At 32.7% G+C, this 15,637-nt stretch overlaps 1 protein-coding gene across 1 annotated transcript; it reads left to right on the forward strand.

Annotated features, from left to right (window-relative positions):
- Positions 1–379: 379 nt before the first annotated feature.
- LOC106778871 lies at positions 380–4,114 on the forward strand. The gene is made up of 4 exons (XM_022776355.1): positions 380–588; positions 1,157–2,495; positions 2,571–2,788; positions 3,803–4,114. The coding sequence occupies exons 2-4, from the start codon at positions 1,218–1,220 to the stop codon at positions 3,981–3,983; spliced, it is 1,677 nt and encodes a 558-aa protein (XP_022632076.1). The 5' UTR covers positions 380–588; positions 1,157–1,217; the 3' UTR covers positions 3,984–4,114.
- The last annotated feature ends 11,523 nt before the right edge of the window (positions 4,115–15,637 follow it).

Raw genomic sequence — 15,637 nt, forward strand, 5'->3', positions numbered from 1 at the left:
TATAAATTTTATATTTCAAGTTAAACACTATATTTTTTAGTTTACATGGTATATACTAAAATATAAATTTTATATTTTAAAATATACATTCGAAAATATGATTTTTATTTTGTATTTTAAATTGCATTATTTAAAATTACTTTTTATTTTGTATTCTGAAATATACAATTTAGAATATAATTTTTTCATTTCAAATTATACATTCTAAAATATCTTTAAATTATGTATTCCGAAACTCAAAATAATAAAAAAAAGGTAAAATTAGAATTTAAAGTATATGTAGGTTTGGAAAACAATTATGGAGATGTAAGAAGAAGTTGCCCAACCCAATTACAATGTTGGATAGTGGGCCTGAGATCCGTTGAGATGCTACAAGTCATGTGTACGGTTACCGCGCGAAGTTTAAGTTTCGTTCTTCTCACAAAAGTTCTTTGTTCTTTGTACTCGGTTTGTCTGATTCACACGCTAATGTCATTTGAATGCTTCTATATAGGGCAAAAGAATCCCCATAAACCCTAGCTTTATTCATTTTACTAACACGCTCACTCCCTACATTTCCCAGCTTTATCTCACCAAGCACGCTCTAAAGTAAGTTCACTGCAATTATTCCAATTTACTTTTTTTAATATATATATATATATATATATATATATATATATATATTTTTTTTTTTTTTTATTTTTTATTTTTTTTTTTTCTTTTTTTTTCATTTTCCTTTTTGGTAAAACGAAAATTGAACCCAGGATGGAAGTCACTGTTTCTTTGTTCAGGTAGCTTACGTTCATTTAGTTTTACTATAATACGTGAAGAAAATAGAGGTATTTGCTTTGGTTCATGTCTGTGGCTCGTTTACTAGTGTGACTCGATACTAGCATGAACATGAGATGTGAACTCTTTAAGAAAAAACAAAAAAACAAAAAAACAAAAAATGAACAACGAGAAAATGAATTTGGATTGGAACCCGATTTTTTTTAAAGGCAAATTATGGTTTAACTAGAGAGAAAAGCATTTGATTTGCTTCTGTTTTGTTTTTGGAAGCGTGCTTTGTAGGTTTTAGAAGTTGCATTTTGTCTTTCTTTCTGAGCATGCTATAAAAGGATTTTTCAATTTCTAACTATTATATTTTTTGGATTTTATAATGTTAAAAATTACCAAGGCAGGGTTTCTGAGACAGGCATATAGGTCTTCTTTAGCGAAAATATTGCAAAACCCTTTTGATGGAGGTTGTTAGAGAGAAACTGAAAGAAGATAAAGAAATGTCAAACCTCAATGTTGTTGGCAGTAACATGTCAGAAAGTTGTAGGTGTGATGAATTGGTAGAGAGAAGCAAGAAAGATGAAATGAGGTGTGCAGAGTTAGAACTTAAGCTTAAGAAGAAAGATGAGCAATGTGAAGCACTTGAGGCTAAACTCAGGGCACTTGAAGGTGAGGTGGAAGTTTTGAGGGTGTCTAGTGAAGGGCGTAAGGTGAAAAAAGTTGGCAATGTAAAAGATGGAGAAGTAGACACGGTTATTGATTTGACAGATGATAATGAGATTGAAAAACTATTGATTGAAAACAGTGTTTTGGAATGTGAGAAGAAAAAGTATAAGAGTGAGGCTGAGGTCTGGAAAGACAGGTACTGGAAACTGGAATCATGGGCCTCACAGTTGAAGCTGGAAAGTGGCACTTATTACCATGAAGAAAATGGAAAGAAGGAGGAAAGTGGTGTGATTAGGACTGGTGGTAGTTCGCATCTAGAACCAATTATGGATTCTAAAGTGCTACGTGTTGGGAGAGTTAAAAGGAAAATGACATTTGAGATTGAAGAGAGACCCAGCAAAACGATGGCTCTATCTACACCCTTTGTTGCAAAATCTGCTTCTGTTTTTGCAACTGATATTGTTGACAGTGATGATGAACCCAATACTTCCCAACACCCTTTCCTAGATAGTGAGGGTAGCAGAGATATTTTTGTAACATCTTGTTTTCTTGGAGAAAATGAGAAGATTTCTAGCAGTTATGCCAAAAACAATGAGGAAGATAGGAATTCTGGTGAAGATTTACCTTTTGTAGTAACACCTAAGAGGAAACGAAATTGTAATGTTATTTCAAGTGAGTCAGAAAATGACAATGATGATGTGCCGATTAGTAAATTAAAGAGGATGCATATTCAGGAAGTAAGACCTGATGAAGTCAGATGTGACACAAATAACTTTTTAGCTGCTTCTGCTTCAGCAGTCGACAAGGTTATCGGGACTGTAACACCTAGGCAGCGTATGATGCCACTCAGAAAATTGGCCAAAAAAAGTCAAGAAGGTAGAACAGCGTATACATCTAGTAGGGCCAAACATCAACAATGTAATCTTAAAAATGCTGCTGCTGATGATGATGAGTCACAAGAGGATTTGTCTGACTGTGAAGATGAATGCTTGAGTGATTTTATTGTCGACGATTTTGATGAGTTGTCTTCTGATGATGCATCAAGCAAATCACAAGATGCATCTGATGGGGATGTGAACTCTGATTCCTGTAACTCACAAGATGTACCAGATAATCACATGGGTGATGCAAGAGATGTATCTGATGAGGACATAGACTTCAGTAAGATATTATCTCAAATTCAGAGGAAGAAAGATCACATGGAGTGGGAATTTGAGGCTGATATGCTTGCAGATTTTGGCAAAGATTCTGAATTGTGTATGAAGGCTGTGTGTGCTCTCTATCAACAGCAAACTTCTGAGGAACAGATGAGCAGGGGAACATTGTATACTAACCAGCGAGGATTCAGCAAGTTTGATGCTAACAGGTAGAGGCACAGATAATAACTTTGACTATGCTGCACTTATTTAACGTGGTATGATTCCTAAAGGTTCATCCTTTTTCTACGCATGCTGGAGACATCTACAACAAAAATATTATGTTTGTTTTAGAGTAGGAGTGGAACGGGGTGAATTATGGAGGATCTTATGTCTCTTAGTTGGAACTCTGTTTTGGAGGGAATTGGCGGTTGAGAAGATAAGATTCTCTATAACAAGAGATTCACATAATCCGAATAACCGCCAACTAGTCCAAGTTTAAAATTATCCTCAGGTCTTAAAGAGTGGACAACATAATTTTAAATACTCTAGTCATATATTACCATTAGATCGTCAGTGGAGATTTTCTGAGTCCGGGAGCCCAACTAAAAACTATTATTTTTTAAATAATCAAATGAAAAGGGGTTTAGAATTTAGTTAAAAATTAATTAAGTTTTATTTGGACATGTTTTGTTTTGAAAATTGCATTTACACACCATAAACTAAGAACTTGCAACAACCAATAAGGCTATTTCAAATGTGACAAAAACATAGTTATTTTAGGGTGAGGCCATTACTTCAGAAGTAATTGTTGGTCATGTGGAGAGTTGCAAATAAATAAATAACTCTTAGAGGATTGTTTACGTTAAAATGTAACGCATCTTAATTTGTATGAGAGTAATATATCAAGAGATAATATGTTTGGTGTAATTTTAGAATCTTTCAATAGAGGAGATTGAAATTTAACCTTTTTATGAAATCACATGACAGGGTTAAGCTATTTCTTTGAATTGATCTGATAGTAACTGATATTAATGAGAGAAACAATATTGCTTAATGAACACAGAATATGTAGTAAAAGAGAGTGCATCAGAAGGCATACGCAGACTCTGCCCTCCCTCTGCTTTGCAATCTCATCTCATAGTCAAATAATATATCTTTTGGGAGAAAAACCTAGCAGTTTGTTAGTGAGCTCAAAGTCTATTTTATAACAGTATCATTCTCGTGTTTTCTTGCTTTTACAGAGGCAGCACTTTGGCCGAATACCTCACTCATGGAGATCCTCGAGGTGGTTTGAAGAAGTCTGTCAAGGAATTGCAAGAACATGACCCCAAAGCAGTTGAACTATGCAGAACCTTTGCCATTCGCTACTCAAAGCAGCTATACCAGATCTACATAAACAAAGAGAACCCTTTCTTTCCTTAATTACGTTTCAGTCTTAGGTTGAAACAAACACCAACTAGATTATATATATGTGTGTTTCAATTTAAATATTATGGTGCCTATATGTGTATGCATATGCTGTCCACTGTTACTTTTTTAATTAATTATAATCGTATTTTTAGTAATTATGGCATTTTTTATTTTCTCTCGATATGAAATCCTACTTTGTCTTCTCTGTTTATTTTAAGGAATTAAGGGCAATAATTTGGTACGCGTAGCGAATAAATGGAACTGCCAACTTTGTGAGACCGCTATCTTATTTAAAGGAGAAAACTGCAAACCTGCTAAACTACTTTGATTTGTTGTTTAAAATTGTAAAAATATAGTCTATGCGCTCAGAATATATTTTTTTGTCATTTATTAACAATTATTATAAATGATAAATTTATTAAATTTTATAATAATTATATTGAAATCCATATTCTAACTCATCTTTTTACATTTACGATAGTTATCAAAGTAGTGAAAGGGATTGCTTTAAGGTAAACCAAAGGTATATTAAGTAAATGAGTTGGTTTGGCGAAATGTTGTTAGTAACAATATTGAACGAAAGAAAAGGAATTCCCCTGAAAGTGCGGGTACACGTACACCCTTCATTCCATTATAAAAGGGAGTTGATAGGGCTCTTGAATCTCACCACCCCATAATCTTTCTTACAGAACCTTAGATACTTTGCCTTCTCTCTCCTTTCTTTCTCTCTTTAAGTTTGAGAGATCAAGGAAGGAGAGAGAGAGAGAGAGAAAAAAAAGGAAATCAATAAGAAGAAAGACATAGCTTTAAAGAGAAACATGGCCGTTTCCAGTGCTTCATTCAGGGTGGTTACCTTCCTTATCCTCATCATTGCAGCTCTCATGACTGTGGCTTCTTCACAAGTCACTGCTCCAGCTCCTGCCCCAACAAGCGATGGTATTTCTCTCTATTCACCATTTCATTCTTCTTTCATTGCTTTTTCTATCTACAAATTTCAATTCATCAATTTCATTCTTCTTTCATTACTACACTGTCTTCTCAAGATTTTAATAAATTGTTCGTATTTTGCAGGCACCACAATTGACCAAGCAGTTGCATATGTTCTAATGCTTTTGGCCTTGGTGCTGACCTATATCATGCATTGATGGATGGTCATTTGGCAAAGATAGAGAGAGGCTTTGGAGGACTAGGGAGGGATAAATTTTATTCGAATTTGGATCTTATTGCAATATCTTAAGAATTCAATTATTATCTCCTATTTCTCACTTCTTCTTTCTATCTACTTCTTGTGCTTTTTCTTTCTTTTCTAACAGGTAGATAAGAAAAAATAAGTTAAATAATAATAATATATAATAATTAATAAATGAAACTCTCTGGGATGACAGAGATAAGAATATTTTATGTAATTAAAAGGAAGTATTGAATAAAATGAACCTAAATATCTACTAACTGTAATTACGGATATATTAATATCGATTATGTTTAATAATATAGACCAAATAATATAGATTAAGTAATTTCATAATACAATATAAAATGTAAAAGACTTATTATATACCATTCTTGTCTCTCCTTTGTTCATTTGACAAAGGTCGGTTCTTCATTTTAAAACCGAAACATTTAGTTTCTAAATTTGCAAAAGAATTAAATTTTAATCCAATCTTCAGTTTTTCATTCTTATTACTTTTATTTATTTACATAATTGTTTATGGTACTGTAAATGTATCTGTTATCTTCAGTTCAATTAAACCCAAATAAGAAAGAAATAAAACAATAGTTTAATTGAATATTAGCCTAATTTTGAATATGTACCATTTTTTCTTTCGTATAACAGGAAAGTAAAATGTGTATCGCGTAGGAGATCAAAATTGGTTTTAATCCAAAAAGATAATGACAGCATTACCTACGCCTTAAGGTTACAGGATAATTTTTTTTATATAGTATTTTTTTAAATTATATATATACTTTTATAATTTAAAATCATTTTTTTAATGTTTATTTTTATATTTTTAATTCTTTCTTCTATTTTTGAAACTGGAAAAATTATATATATCAACTAAAAGATCAATCACATAATTAATAAAATTAATTTTATAATAAATGATAAAGAAAATGTAATAAATATTTCATGTCATTCTTACAAATTCTAAAAAAATTAAAATAACTTACTCATTATTTTTAATGATTTAACATATTTTAATTCTTTTTATCTTAAAACATATTGATTATAATTATTATAATATATAAATCATTACGAATATTATTATCATAATTTTTATCGCCAAAGTTCATTCACATTTAATCATTGAAAAAAGATCACGGATTTGGACTGTAAAAATAATTTTATATTATTAATGCATAACCGTTAAACATTCTTTATACACAAAAACAACTTTTCAAAAATATAATAAAACAATCTATCTTAAGTACAAAATTACATAAATACTAAATTTATTATTTGTATAATATAAGAAGATATCTTATCTAAGAATATGTTCTTTTATTTTTGTTATTTTTTTTTTTCTTTTTCATTGTTCGTTATGATCCTTATTATTATTTGTAAATTGTTTTTACTCAAATTCTTTCTATTTTAAATTTTGACTCTACAAGTATTTCCAAGTTTTTATAGCTTTATTAGACAAAAAACATGTTATTATTTTAACTAATTAGTTCTGTCATTTGTGTCAAGCTTTATTTTGGTAATGTTTTATTAGGTTTTGGTGTATTTTTAACTTTTTTTTAAGTATTATTTAAGATCAAACAACACAATAAAATGAGAAACTATTTTGAATTAAAATAAATTTAATTTTGATTCACTGACACAAAAAAGGGCTATAAAGTCATCAATGCTATGTCTCTTAAAGAAAAGGTGAACACAAAAATTAACTAGTGACATTTTTATAAATAAAATGACAACTTTGATATTGATGACACTAAACAAACGTTTATTAGTTGTTTATTGGTTATTTGACGTTGGTCTCCTTGTATCTGACATCCAAGGACGTCGGTTCTCCACTTATCTGACATCAATATGGTTTTAAAACATTAAAAATCTAGTATGAACACCATTTCTCTGTACTGTTTCTTCATGCTTTATCTTTCCAAGCGAAACAACATCTGTGAGGACGTGTGAGATAATAACCAAAATTTAGTTTTGCTTCATTTTACTCAAATGCATGTTCCTATGTTGTCTCGATTGTGAATTTTTGTTCATTTTAACTAATTGTTTTCATGCATGGAGTGCTTTTGAGCATTTTTGAGTGGTGAGGAGTTATTCATTTCCCATCATCGATGACTCCTCTTTCTCCATTGTCCAATGGCGGTTTTGAAAACAAATCCTCCAATTTTGCGGAGCAAAGTTTAGATATAAAGTTAGTTTGACTTATGGCTTGCTTTTCATTTTGGTTCCTATTATTTTATTTATCTTGCCCAAATTGTTTTAGTGATGTGAGAAAACAAATTATTTTATTTATCTTGACCAAATATTTTTAGTGATATGAGAAAACAAATTTGAAAAAGTTTAACCAACTTTTTTTTAAATGTTTAGTATTAAATATTTAGCTTTTATATTAGTTTTAATATGAATATTTAATTTTATTAGTTTTATATTAGTATGTGAATTTTAATTAATATTATGATATATAGGGTGTTAATTATTAAATTTAATTGTTAGTTTTTATTAGGTTTAATATTTATTTTGGTGATTCGGTTTGTTAGGTTTGTTTAAAGTGGTCCTACTTTTTTTTAGATGTTCACAAACGTTTTATATTTTGGAAAAAAGGTTCAAGTTGGTCCTTTTTACTTACGGTGTTAAAAACTCTAACGATTTAATTGTCCTCTGGCCAAAACTAATGAGGTGTGCAGTTATTGATTACATGGCACGCTGAGTGATAACGGTTGAAATACCATTATTTTTATACTTAAATTTGATATTAAACACACCTTTTATGACTTATAAACTAGGTTGAAATCATGTTTTTTTGCTTAAGTTAGAGAATAAGAGAGTTGAAGGTAGTATTATTGGTTTTATGCTTGGTTTTCCTTGTTTTGGTAGGAATTAACATGAATTGGATGAAAGAAGTTGAAGTAGTAAGGAGTTGGACTCAAGAGAAGCAGGAAAAATGCATAAAAGTAGAATCACAAAGTGCACTAAGCGCCATTTTTGTTGCTGAGTGCCAGCCTCGTTGTGAAGTTCTCTGGATGACGCTTAAGTGCTAACGCTGAGGGGAAAAACAAGTGTCGCAGCCACCGTTGAGCAACACTTTTACCGCTTAGCGCTAGCCTCTTTAGTGAGTTCATTGTCATGCACCTGGGCGTCAACGCTGAGCGATATTTCTAAGTGTTGCACCTACCGCTGAGTGGCAATTCTAGCGCTGAACGCTGTCAGCACGGGCCTAGGCCAGTTTTTGCTATTTTTTATGAATTATATAAGGATTTGGACGACCCAGAGAGGGTATCTTTTGACAAGAGACACATAAACACTGTTTTCACCCCTCGGAGGTGGATTTTGGATGCGGAAGCTCTAATCTACAACTTTTAGGGTTCTATCTTTCATTATTTTCATCTAGTTTCACTATGTCTATGGTGAACTAAACCTCCATTGTTGTTGGGGGAAACGATATAATCCTTTGAAACTCTCATGTATTGAATTGATTATTTATAATATATGCTTTACTTCATTAATTGTTAGGGTTTTTCCTTTACACTCTATGCATGCTTTGTTTAACTCATTCAATTGCATGATCATTGATTTTGTCGATATGGACACATACGGGAAAATCTAGACTTGGAAAAATTCTCTCGAGAGCAATATTACTTAGACATAGGGATAGGAGGACTGATTGCCTTTAAGCTTTTGTGCGAATGTAATCCATAATTAATTGCTAGGGAGACAAGACATTGTAAACTAGTAATTAGGAGTAGGCTCTCTTCGCTGAGACATCGGGTTTAGGGTAAATTAGAAAGTGTCATTGACATTAATCAAGGAGTTGAATTCATAAATACATGAGAGTGGATAGGATAAAGTCGGAAACCCCAACAACATAATTCATCCATATGTCATTCTCCTATGAATTTTTTGGTCAATTGATCAACAACTACATTCATGCTTATTTTTTGTTTTGCAATATAAACACTGATTTTTGGTTCTCAAGTCTTAAATAATCAACAAATCATATGAATGTCTAGGCTAGTGAGTCTCTAGGGAAAACCATACTTGGTCTTACCATTTATATTACTTGATACGATTCGATACATTTGTCGGAGTCTTAACACTGAGTTCAAGTGAGTTGGCAACGTGTGTGGAAATGTTAAAAATTTGAAGTCATTGGTTAAATGGAAAGGGTTAGGGTTTGTGCAAGTTCATCCCTGAAGTGAGCAAAGTGGTTATGGCGAGATAGAAATGACTTCTTTCCAAAGTTGTTCTTCTTGTTCGAAGACATGGGGCAAAAGAATTTTGCATTCCTCATATGGTGATGGTTCAAGGAAAGGTGAGATAATCTCTATTTGCAACTTTAGTGATATTGCTCTAACCAAAGTTGCCAAAACTGCAAAGAATGCTGGCAGGAAATTTTGGGAATGTCGTCATTACAAGGTTTTTTTAATACCTTAGTCACTTTATGTGTATTGGATTTATGTGTTGATACATTGACTTTGAACCAATTTTGGTGCCTAATTTGGTGAATAATAGGGTGGATCTTCAAATGGGATGTCCTGTAACTTTTTCAAGTGATGTTCTGAAGAAAACGCTGATGAAAGAGATGGTACAATTGTCAGGCAAAGGAAGAGGATATGTGATATGGAAAATTTAGTGAAAGAATTGAAAAAAAGAATAAAGTTGTTAGTTGAAGTTGTGTGTGTTCTTATTGCACTAAGCATTGTCATATTGTGGTTGTGTGTAGGTTGATGTTGTTAGGTAGGAAATATGGTTGTATGTTTTGTTCATGTAATGTTAAGGTGGATGTTTAGGTTGAGATGTTTGGGTTGATGTTTGTAGGTTCATGTAACAAATGATGTATTAGTGTCTGTTGTAATGAGTTGAAATGAAAAATCTGGTTTTGTGTGAGAATGTTTGCTTTAGTCCTCATTTCGGTTAAAAAATGTGAAATATGGACCCCTTTTTATTAAAAAATGTGTAATGTGGTCCCTAATGTATATAACTATGGCACATAAGGATACCTACCAAAATATAGTAGCAGAAGTGTTAACATGAGATTATGATGTAATAACACAATATCAATACATTTAATGTAAGTACTTAATATGAGTACATATAACCAACAATGTGCTTAATTAAAGTTGATCAAACATACATCACCATCAAAATACATAATTAAAGTGCTTAATATCAGTATAAAATACATCCAAATTTTCTCAACGAAAGTAAATAAATTGACATCTAAGGAGCTTTTCATCTAACATCTAACTTTTTCCTTGTCATTGGTGGAGTTAAATATAGGATGAATTCTTGAGTTGGCTATGGTGTGTGAGGGGATTGGGGACATGGTGGGTGCAATGTTAAAGGGGATTGGGTACTTAGGGGTGGTTGTGATGGTATAGGGGGTTGGGTAGTTTGTGGCTGTGATGGTTTTGTTGTTGTATGATGTTTGGGCGTAAAGGGCACTGATTTTTGTTGTGTCCCACTTGACGGCAGATCCTACATTTCTTTCTGTGGTCACCGACACTCATTTGGGTCCATCCTTAGTTAGCTCTGATGCCTCCAACCTTCCCTTTTTCTTTGTCCTCCCAATAAACTTCCTTTTAAATGGTGGCAATACATCAGGGAAGTTTGTTCTTTCCCATAGCAAGTGGCCATTGACAGGATAAATGATGGATGCATATGCCTCTTCATATGTGGATTTTCTGAACAAACTTGGTATAAAATTTTCTAGGTCTATATTTGAGTAGTTCATTGTTGCAATTGTATGACAACATGTGATGCCACTGATAATCCAATTCCTGCAGCTACATTATTCACTGTCCAGGTGCACTGTGAACTTGTTCCTAATGACTGAAATGTGGCTAACCTCAAACATCTTTCGTGTAGACCAACTGAAAGAAAAAAAAAAGCACATGAACATAAATGAACAATAAACATGAACACAAATAAGAATAAGATACACTACAAGAAAAAAATGGTATCCCATACGGCCAAAATCTATATGTAACCTAAAAATTTGTATGTAATGACGTGTTACATACGAATTACATACAGACACAAATCCATATGCAATATGGTCGTAGCTAAGTTACATACGGATTTTTTCGTATGTAATTACGTACGGATAAATCTGTATATACTTACATAATCTGTATGTAATTTTCGTATATAATTACATATATATATATATAATTAAAACATGGTCAAAGATGCTTTTGTAGGTTGCACTGACTACAACAACAAATGAATGCATACGTAGTGGTGGGAATTGCCACAAAGAGGGGCATAGGGACACAATGGCAATGCAGAAGAATGGTAGAAAAGGAAGAAGATCGTCTTAGTGTTTAATGGAAGTGCAGAAGGTCATTGGGAATTGCCAACCCAAGGGGCATAGAGATACAGTGGCAGTGTAGAAGAATGGTAGAAAAGGAAGAAGTATGTCTCAATGTTTAACAGAAGTGCAGAAGGTCACTGGGAATTGCCACAACAAGGGGGCATAGGGACACAATGGTAGTGCAGAAGAATGGTAGAAAAGGAAGAAGACTGTCTCAGTGTTTAATGGAAGTGCAGAAGGTCACTGGGAATTGCCTACCCAAGGGGCATAGAGACACAATGGCAGTGCAGTAGAATGGTAGAAAAGGAAGAAGTACGTCTCAGTGTTTAACAGAAGTGCAGAAGGTCACTGGGAATTGCCACAAAAAGGGACATAGGGACACAATGGTAGTGCAGAAGAATAGTAGAAAGGGAAGAAGATCGTCTCAGTGTTTAATGGAAGTGCAGAAGGACTCACTGGTAATTGCCACAACAAAGGGCATAGGGACGCAATGGTAGTGTAGAAGAATGGCATAAAAGGAAGAAAACAGTCTCAATGTTTAATGGAAGTGTAGAAGGACTCATGGTCTAAGTCTAAAATGGAAGTGTAAAAGGACTCATGGGGTGGTCCTTGTTCTCCTTGTCTCATCTTGCTAAATCTTCTTCCTACTATCACGTGAAATTGAATTCTTCTAAGGAAGAAATGATCACCGCCAATATTGGATTTAATTTATTTTTCGTTCATATCTGTGCATTTATGTTCATATATTTATATTATGTTTTTATATTTATATTCCATTTTTATATTCACTACAAGAAAAAACACTATTACATACGACCAAAATTCGTATATAACCTCAAAAAATCGTATGTATTGATATGTTACATACAGATTACATATAGACAAAATTTTGTATGTAACATGGTCCCAGCTAAGTTACATACAGATTTTTTCGTATGTAATTACATACGGATAAATCCGTATATACTTACATACGAAAAAATTTGTATGTATATATATAATATTGCACTTGCTTATAAAGAAACAAAAAAAAAATTATAGCTCTTGATATTTGTTTGGTATTACTAATGTATATGTTCTTATCAAAATAAAATAAAGAGATGTTCTGATATGTGGAAACTATAATAATGTTGTTGGTCTCAACATGTAATTGTGTTAATGTGATGAGATATTAAACTCACATTTTGTTCAGTTTGTGAAAATGAGGAAAAAAAATTAAAAAATGAAATAATGATGGGAAAAAAAATTAAAACATGGTCAAAGATGCTTTTGTAGGTTGCACTGACTGTAGCAGCAAATGAATGCACACATGGTAGTGGGAATTGCCACAACAAGGGGCATAGGGACACAATGACAATGCAGAAGAATGGTAGAAAAGGAAGAAGACCGTCTCCAGCTCTCTCCTCTCCCATCTTCTTCGCACGAGAGTTGAAACCCTCTTTTTCGAGAACGACACCAACCACCGCTGATCGAAGGTTAGGGCACCACGAGAACCATCGGTCACCGCATCGTTGTCCACGTTGGAGGAAGACGCTGGCCATAGCGTCAAGTTCTCTACTCCTTTCTCTTCCTCGCGCACAGCCTAGGCTCACCGCCGGAAACAACACCAGCCACGACGTCAGGCTCTACTCTGATCTTCTTCTTCTCAGCTTCAACTAATTGCGGTTTATCGATATTGAATTCTTCTTCAGTGGAGATCTCGTTGGCTAGAAACGGAGTAAGAAGAATGCTTTCCTGACAGCCCTTTGAGATGATATTCAACTGATTGGTATCTTTAGAGTCCAAATCGGAGTGTGAGAGTGAGAAAGAGAGTGATAATTGATGATGTATTTTTTAGGCAATGGGATATAAGGTGAGTTGTTCTCAAGGGCAAGCTTTGAACATATTGGCATGGGATCTGTGATTTGGTCTGCCTATTCTGTTTGATGCAGTTGAAAGATTATCTTAAGATGGAAGGCAGTTGTGGCGGATATTGTTTCTTAGATCGAGGGAGGCCTATGGTTCGCTAAAAAAAACTACCTCTGTTTTTCCACTTCATATGATAACTGATACGAAAGCAAATGCACCAGATTCTAGCTTGAGCGTGAGCTCTAAAGCTTTTCTTTTTATGACATTTTTCTAGAGCGTTTTCTGGGTGCAAATAAAGGAGATATTGAAACATTGATGTTGGGGGAGTATATGCCTATTTTCTATTGTCAGTTATGCTTGATGAATTTTGCAAGCATTGAAACCACATTTGAATGAAGTTTTTATGAAAAGATGATGCTACAAAGAAAACAACCGCAATTATATACATTGATCAACATCATTCATTCATATCCAAGCATAAACGCACATAAGGAGATCATGCGTTCACATATATGAGTAAGACCATGGAGCTTAAATATGAAGACTTACCTTCGCAACTTCCAGAAAAACTTTTCCTTTCATTTCTAGTCTCCCTTGCTCTCTCCTCCAGTAGCCTCCTCCTCCTCAGTTGTCTCCTACTGTGTCTCTGATATTATGTGTTCTTTTTTGTTGAAGATCTTGGGAAGCCGTTGTGTGAGCTCTCCCCCTTTAAAAAAAAGATTGAAGCCACTTGATACCCACAAAACGCTCCCCTGACGCACTATTCCTGGAAGATCAGGGAATATCCTTTGACTTGGGATTTCCTCTTTGTCTTTTTCCCTTTTTTATCTTTAAATTGGATCAATTGGTCAAAGCAAATTAGAGATCCATTTCCCCTTTGATGTATGATTATATCTTTACGTTGTGATTTTTGGGTTTGTATATTGTGAGCACCTTGTTGCAAGGGAACAACCTTCTATAATAAACATGTTATGAGTTGTGGTATGTTGTAGGAAGAGAGTTGTTGTTGCCTTGTGTGATCGAGAATGGGAAGAAAGCACCAGTCTGCTATACATTTTTTCTTTTTTTTTTTCTTTTCTTTTTTCTTAGATTTTTTATTTTGTTAACGTTTAACATAAAAAAAGATAAAAATAAAACTAAACAACAAAATGAAACTAACGTAAAAAGAATAAAGTAAAATAAAATAAAAATAGAATTAAAATAAAAACTAATATAAAAAATGAAAAAAAATAAAATAAAATAAAATAATATAAAACGAAATAAAATAATAATAAAAAATTTAAAATGATAAAAAGACATAAAATAAGATAAAATAAAATAAAGTACAAAAACAAAACATATATTATTTAGTCACCCAGACGAAATTGGGTATTGAAACGTATATAATTATATATGGATTTATCCGTATGTAATTACATACGATAAAATTCGTATGTAACTTAGCTACGACATATTACGTACGGATTTTTGTATGTATGTAATCGGTATGTAACACGTCATTACATACGAATTTTTGAGGTAACATACAGATTTTTACCATGTGTAATAGCGATTTTTCTTGTAATGAATATAAAAATGGAATATAAATATAAAAATAGAATATAAATATATGAACATAAATGCACAGATATGAACGAAAAATAAATTAAATCCAATTTTAGTGGTGATCATTTCTTCCTAAGAAGAATTCAATTTCACGTGATAGTAGGAAAAAGATTTAGCAAGATGAAACAAGGAGAACAACGGCCACTCATGAGTCCTTCTGCACTTGCATTTAAGACTGAGCCTGTGACCTTCATTCTTCTTCCTTTTCTACCAACCCTACAACATATTGCTATAATTCTAGAATAACACTTTATATCCTTGCAGCAACATGCTCTAACCTTGGATGAAGGCAACTTCCATCCATTTAAATCTTTCCTTTTAGAACACAAATTTCAAAAATGAATACTTTTTTAATACTGACACCTAGAAAGTGAGTTTAACAATGTCTAGTTATTTTTGGCTATAATGTTGATTGAAGAAGATATTCAAAAAAATTATGCATTTGTGCATTATAGTCAATTATGAATTTAGCTGTCATTGTGTCCCTATGCCCTGTTGTGGAAATTCTTGTTGGATTAAATTTATTTTTCGTTCATATCTGTGTATATATCTTAATATATTTATATTATGTTTTTATATTTATATTATATTTTTATATTGTTTTAAACCGATTTTTTCGTATATAATTACGGATATTATATACGGATTTTTTCGTATGTAATTATATACAGATATTACATATGGATTTTTCCATATGTAATTATATACAGATATTACATA

The sequence above is a fragment of the Vigna radiata genome, unplaced genomic scaffold (genome assembly GCF_000741045.1).
Source record: "Vigna radiata var. radiata cultivar VC1973A unplaced genomic scaffold, Vradiata_ver6 scaffold_183, whole genome shotgun sequence".
Classification (NCBI taxonomy): domain Eukaryota; kingdom Viridiplantae; phylum Streptophyta; class Magnoliopsida; order Fabales; family Fabaceae; genus Vigna; species Vigna radiata.

What these genes read in the sequence shown, in the direction of transcription:
- LOC106778871 (XM_022776355.1), top strand. Translation starts at nt 1,218, where the DNA reads ATGGAGGTTGTTAGAGAGAAACTGAAAGAAGATAAAGAAATGTCAAAC. An exon ending in AAGATGCATCTGATGGGGAT is followed by an intron (nt 2,496 to 2,570) that starts GTGAACTCTGAT and finishes GTATCTGATGAG; the next exon opens with GACATAGACTTCAGTAAGAT. An exon ending in AGCAAGTTTGATGCTAACAG is followed by an intron (nt 2,789 to 3,802) that starts GTAGAGGCACAG and finishes TTGCTTTTACAG; the next exon opens with AGGCAGCACTTTGGCCGAAT.